Below are 7,104 nucleotides of genomic sequence, written 5' to 3' on the forward strand. Positions count from 1 at the left end.
GGGCCCAGCCACTCCACGGCATGTGGGATCTTCCCGGACCGGGGCACGAACCCGCATCCCCTGCATTGGCAGGCGGATTCTCAACCACTGCCAGGGAAGCCCTGTTTGTAGATTTTTTGATGATGGCTATTCTGACTGCTGTGAGGTGATACCTCATTGTGGTTTTGATTTGCATTTCTCAAATAATTAGTGATGTGGAACATATTTTCATGTGTTTCTTGGCCATCTGTATGTCTCCTTTGGACTTTTCAACTCTTCTTTTGAGATAAACTTTTACTGTGGAACACTTCCATCTAATAGATCTATTCCTTTTTCTGATCCTTATAAAAAGCAATAATTATTTTTAAAACAGCTTAGTATGTTTCTCTATACTGATGAACAATAAGCTTTTCAGTTATGTTTCCTAACGAAAACAGTGGACAGATCCAATAGCTTGTGATAGGTTGAATTTGAAAAAAGGGAGGTGAGTTTTATATAAGAAATCATTGTCAGAAGAATGTAATTCTTTTCCTAGTTCTTGTTTTTGCTGGCTTCAAAAAGAAGAATCCAAGAACCACTTGACTTTCTTTATATTATGGAATATCCATTGGATCATAGCAGAGAGCTGCCAAGGGCTTGTACAACAATTTGAATCCCCCCCACACACACATACACACACGTATCTGCTAAAATACAAGCACTATTGTTTCAGCTTAAAAAAACAAATCTCTCCTTAGGGTAATTCCCCATGGCCCAGGTTCGATCCCTGGTTAGGGAACTAAGATCCTGCAGGCTGCATGGTGCAGCGAAAAAAAATAATCTCTCCTTAGTTGTTTATGGATTAAATAAAAGCCAAAGGAAATTAACATTGATACTATATCTTAGTTATTGAGGTATATATGTGAATTTCAGCTTTTTTTAAAAGCACTAATCACTGTTTCTATATTACAGTTTTTTGGAGGCTGGCACTTCTACATTCAGGCCTACAAAGCACTGAAACATAAAACTGCAAATATGGACGTACTGATTGTCCTGGCAACTACCATTGCATTTGCTTATTCTTTGGTTATTCTTCTGGTTGCAATGTATGAGAGAGCCAAAGTGAACCCTGTTACTTTCTTTGACACACCTCCTATGCTATTTGTGTTTATTGCACTAGGCCGGTGGCTGGAACATGTAGCAAAGGTAAAGTAAGAAAGGGTGACATTTATTAAAATCTTGGGTGGGTAAATGACCATAATATTTTCTAGACCAGTTATTGGAACTATACATTGATTTATGTAGTTAACAATGTACTAAAAGAAGTATTTTTGTTTTGGCAGTATTTTAGGTTAAATATTCCTTTAGAAGATTTACCAAATTTATGGAATTAATACTTTACATAATACAGTGTGTCCATGTTTATTTTAAGAGACATTTAAGAGTACTTATTTTACTTATATCACATTATTAATGGAAAAATTGATGCGACCACAGATTTAAAATAATGATGGAAAAAAATTCACCCACAATCCCATGGTATAACGGAAATCACTTTCTAATCCTGTTCCACATACGTTTATATTTTACAGAGTGGCAAACATCGTATCCATACCACTTTGTGCCCTTAACACTTTAAAGTTTTTTTCCCCATTTTTGCAGTCTAGATAATTACTCAGTGTTTCTGAATACTATTCTCTCAAATCAATGTGCTATAATTTACTAAACCATTCTGGTTTTGTTCTCAGTTAGATTGTTTCCAGAGTTTAATTTTAGGTAATCCTGCATTAAACATATTCATGTTTAATAGTTATTTCTACTGAATTACTATCTTAGGATAAATTACAAAGGATATGATTAAAGGGCATAAATCTTTCTGTGGCTCATGCTACTAATCTTAACAATTTTTGCCATCAAGGGTATGTTAGTGAAGTAGTTTTACTACAACTTCATCAGCACTGACTCCTATCTAAATTTTTGCTAAGTAGGCATTAAATGGTATCATAGAGTTGCTTTAGTTTGCATTTCTTCCATTAATAGCAGAGATAAACATTTTTCTACACAGCAGGTATTATATTTCTTCTTAAATGAATTGCCTATTTATGTCCTTTGCTCATGTACCTATTGGGTTCTGATGTTTTTCTTATTAATTTACATTATTTATTTATAAATTATACCTAATAATACATTTTATATTTTGTGTACTTCATATTTTCAAAGTGAAACATTTTCTGATTTGAACTAATTAACATTCCTAAAGCTGTCTTTTAAATAAATGTTAAAGATTATGCCTTTGTTTTACATAAGACTTTTTCTTCCTTAGTATTGTTAACATATGTGTTTTAATTTATAGGGCAAAACATCAGAGGCTCTTGCCAAACTAATTTCACTACAAGCTACAGAAGCAACTATTGTAACTCTCGACTCTGATAATATCGTCTTGAGGTATTTACCTTCATTATTCTTCCTTCTCTTTTTTAACTTCTTAGGAAAAATATCAAATATACACAGAAGTAGAGAGAAAGGTATAATGAACTCACATAATCTATCTCCCAGATTTAACAATTATTCACATTTTGCCACACTTTACTTCATCTATACAATCTATTTTTCTTTCTGTTGTTGCAGTAGAATTTTAAAGTAAATCCCAGTTATATGGTTTTACTGCAGATATTCCTATTGTATTTTTTAAAAAGGACATAGTCTTATATAATTATAATACCCATATTGCATCTAACAAAATGAACAATTATTCTTTAATGTGATCTAATACACAGTCCATATTAACATTTCTCCTGTTGTCTCCAAACTGTTTTAAGTTTCTTTGTTTGAAATGGAATTCAGAAAAGGTCCATGTGTCACTGCATTTGACTGATATGTTTGTTTTTAGTTTTGAGGGTTTTTTTTTTTTTTTTTTTTTTTGGCTATGTTGGGTCTTCATTGCTGTGTGTGGGCTGTCTCTGGTTTCAGCGAGCGGGGGCTACTCTTCGCTGCGGTGCACGCGCTTCTCATGGTGGTGGCTTCTCTTGTTGCGGAGCATGGGCTCTAGGTGCACAGGCTTCAGTAGTTGTGGTGCACGGGCTCGGTAGTTGTGGCTCGCAGGCTCTAGAGCGCAGGCTCAGTTGTTGTGGTGCATGGGCTTAGTTGCTCCACAGCATGTGCAATCTTCCCGGACCAAGGATCGAACCCATGTCCCCTGCATTGTCAGGCAGATTCTTAACCACTGTGCCACCAGGGAAGCCCCTGTTTGTTTGTTTTTTGATTTATTAATTGAGTTATAGTTGATGTACAATAGTATATAAGTTACAAGTGTACAATGTAGTGATTCACAATTTTTAAAGGTTATACTCCATTTATAGTTATTATAAAATATTGGCTATATTCCCCATGTTGTACAATATATCCTTGTCGCTTATTTATTTTATACATAGTAGTTTGTACCTCTTAATCCTCTACCCTATATTGTTCTTCACCCTTCCCTTTCCCCACTAGTAACCACTAGTTATTTCTCTACATCTGTGAGTCTGCTTCTTTTTTGATGTACTCACTAGTTTGTTGTATTTTTTAGATTGCACATATAAGTGACATCATACAGTATTTGTCTTTCTCCTGACCTGTTTGTTTTAATGTAGAACAGCTCCTCTCTCCAGTTCTCCCTCCCTTGTTCCTTCCTGCTCTTCCCTCTCCATACATTTGACTTGGTAAAGAAACATCTATCAGTTGTCCTTCAGAAAATCCCACAGCCCAAATTTGTCTCTGTTTCTGTCTGGAATCATTTAACTTGTTCTATAACTCCTATATTACCTGTAAACTGGAAGTTAGAGCTAAAGACTTGATTAGATTTCATTCTTTTGTATTTCTCATTCCTTTCCTCATAAAATTATTTAGGCAAATGTACACAATAAATTAGTTGTTTTGTTCAATAAAACCCATTACACTTTTTCTAAAGCTTTTATTTATTAGTTCAATGACTATTCAACAAATATTTAGAGTGCTACTTTGAGCTAGGTACTGAGCTATTCCCCAACAGTGAAAAAGACTGACACTGTAGTTCCTAACTTAGATGTTGGTTCTAACTTCCATTGGTAGCAATTATGGGGCCACAAGCTTGATGTCAACTAAAAAGCTTTCATGGAAAGATCAGGGGGAGAAGCATACTGTCATGGTGCTTTTTATTTTAACTCATATCCAGTGAAGAGCAAGTGGATGTGGAACTTGTACAACGTGGAGACATCATTAAAGTGGTTCCAGGAGGCAAATTTCCAGTGGATGGGCGTGTTATTGAAGGACATTCTATGGTAGATGAGTCCCTCATCACAGGTATGTTCTTTCAGAGGATCATGACATGAAAGTGAAGTGAATCCAAAGTGTTAATTAAAAATAGGCATGAAAGAAGTCCAAATGATGGCGTACTAGGAGGATGCAGAATTCGCATCTCCTCACAACTAGGGCACCTACCATGCACCAGTGGGTGACCACGGACACCTAAGGGGATGGGAGGAACCCCCAGCCACCGGGTAGGATGTGGGGCATGGGGAGAGTGAAGGGGGAGGAGAAGTGGAGGTGGGATGGGACTGGCGCCTCTGAGGGGCAGGAATCCCACGCCCAAAGGAGGAAATTAGGGAAACACTGGGAGGACAGAGGATCAAAAGGGAGCATGGCCAGGCTTCCCCTGGCCACTTGGGCCCTGGAACCTGCTGAGATCCCGGGCCTGATCCTCTGCCCACCTAGGCCCCCTCCAGCCGTGCAGGTCCTGAGGGAGTGGGAGGGAAGGGGGAGCAAAAGTAAAGTCCGGACCTCTGGGACTTGCACCCCTGAGGGGTGGCTGGGGGAGGGGAGGCATTCCTACACCCAGCGGGACCCACCCACGGTTAGGGGTCCATCAGGAACAGGGGAGACCCTGGGGAAGGTGGTGGGGGAGGGGCGAAAAGGAACGGAAGGGAAGGGGGCCAGTGCTTTCCCTGTCCACTTAGGCACCGGGGAGCCTGTTGGACTCCCAGGCCTAATCCTCTGCCCTTGGAGCCTCCCTCCTGCCACACAGAGCCCAAGCCCCTCCCCACACCCCCACCCAGGGCCCTACCTTTACACTCGGAGACCCCCTCCAATGAGCTGGGCCTATACCCCACCCACACACCCTCACTCAGGGCCCTACTTCCAAACTCTGGAACTCCACACTCCAGAGGCCCTCATTTCCACGTGCTGCCTCTCCCCTTTGGTGCAGGTCCTAAGCAGAGGCCCTGCCCCACGCTTGAACGTCTCCCCGCCTAGGCCCACCCCACGCTCAAACGTCACTCCCCCACCCGCCTAGATCCTGCCCCACCCTAAACCCTGCCCCTGCCTAAGTTCCACCCCCTCTAAACTCCGCCCCCATAGCCAAGTCTTCTTTTATTTTATTTTATTCTTTATACTTTGTTAGTGATCTCTCCTTTTGGCTTCTTCCCTGCCCCCCACCTTGTTTTTTTTTTCTTTATTCTGTTGTGGTTTTATTTTACCTTGTTGCAGTTGTTTCAATTATAATTTTATTTTTCCTAATACAATTTTTATCTTCCTAATTTTATTTTATTTTTTATTCGTTGATATTGTACTGTTCCTTTTTTTCTTTCTTTCTTCCTTTTTTTTTGTTTTTTTACTGCACCACAAAGCTTGTGGGATCTGGTTCCCAGGCTGGAGGTTGGGCCCAAGCTCCTGTGGTGGGAAGCTCCCAGTCCAAACCACTGGACTAACAGAGAACCTCAGACCCCAGGGAATATCAATTGGGGTGATGCCTCCCAGACGTCCTCATCTCAGCACCAAGACCCAGCTCTATCCAACTGCCTGCAAACTCCAGTGCTGGATGTCTCAAGCCAAACAACCAATAAGACAGGAATACAACACCACCCATCAAAGAAAAAAAAATGAAATGACAAAAAAATATGTTACAGATGAAGGAGCAAGGCAAAAACCTACAGGACCAAATAAATGAAGATGAAATAGGTAACCTACCTGGAAAAGAATTCAGACGAATGATAGTAAAGATGATCCAAAATCTCGGAAACAGAATGAAGAAAATACAAGAAGCATTTAACAAGGATCTAGAAGAGCTAAAGAGCAAACAAACAGTGATGAACAACACAATTACTGAAATTAAAAATACTCTAGAAGGAATCAGTAACAGAATAACTGAGGCAGAAGAACGGATAAGTGACCTGGAAGATAAAATGGTGGAAATAACTGACAGGGAGCAGAATAAAGAAAACAGAATGAAAAGAACTGAGGACAGTCTCAGAGCTCTCTGGGACAACATTAAATGCACTAACATTTGGATTATAGGGGTCCTTGAAGAAGAGGAGATAAAGAAAGGATCTGAGAAAATATTTGAAGAGATTATAGTCGAAAACTTCCCTAACATGGGAAAGGAAATAGTCAATCAAGTCCAGGAAGCACAGAGAGTACCATACAGGATAAAGCCAAAGAGAAACACGCTGAGACACATTAAATAACTATCAAAAATTAAATACAAAGAAAAATGTTAAAAGCAGCAAGGAAAACAACAAATAACATATAAGGGAATCCCCATAAGGTTAACAGCTGATTTTTCAGCAGAAACTCTGCAAGCCACAAGGGAGTGGCAGGACATATTCAAAGTGATGAAAGGGAAAAACCTACAACCAAGATTACTCTACCCAGGAAAGATCTCATTCAGTTTTGATGGAGAAATTAAAACCTTTACACATAAGCGAAAGTTAAGAGAATTCAGCACCACCAAACCAGCTTTACAGCAAATGCTAAAGGAACTTCTCTAGGCAGGCAAAAAAAGAGAAGGAAAAGACCTACAAAAACAAAACCAAAACAATTAAGAAAATGGTAATAGGAACATACATATCAATAATTACCTTAAATGTAAATGGATTAAATGCTCCAACCAAAAGACACAGACTGGCTGAATGGATACAAGAACAAGATGCCTATATATGCTGTCTGCAAGACACCCACTTCAGACCTAGGGACACATACAGACTGAAAGTGAGGGGATGGAAAAAGATATTCCATGCAAATGGAAATCAAAAGAAAGCTGGAGTAGCAATTCTCATATCAGACAAAATAGACTTTAAAATAAAGACTATTACAAGAAGGACAAGAAGGACACTACATAATGATCAAGGGATC

At 39.3% G+C, this 7,104-nt stretch overlaps 1 protein-coding gene across 5 annotated transcripts in view; it reads left to right on the plus strand.

Annotated features, from left to right (window-relative positions):
- Positions 1–7,104, plus strand: part of ATP7A (ATPase copper transporting alpha) — a 150,456-nt gene that overhangs the window by 117,582 nt on the left and 25,770 nt on the right. For all 5 annotated transcript variants that reach the window (XM_024129492.3, XM_055081746.1, XM_055081745.1 and 2 more), the window contains 3 exons: positions 931–1,164; positions 2,312–2,403; positions 4,151–4,278. In XM_024129492.3, coding sequence (XP_023985260.1) covers positions 931–1,164; positions 2,312–2,403; positions 4,151–4,278 — 454 coding nt within the window. The remainder of the gene's footprint in view (positions 1–930; positions 1,165–2,311; positions 2,404–4,150; positions 4,279–7,104) is intronic.

This window comes from Physeter macrocephalus, chromosome 21 (assembly GCF_002837175.3).
Source record: "Physeter macrocephalus isolate SW-GA chromosome 21, ASM283717v5, whole genome shotgun sequence".
In the NCBI taxonomy this organism is placed as follows: Eukaryota; Metazoa; Chordata; class Mammalia; order Artiodactyla; family Physeteridae; genus Physeter; species Physeter macrocephalus.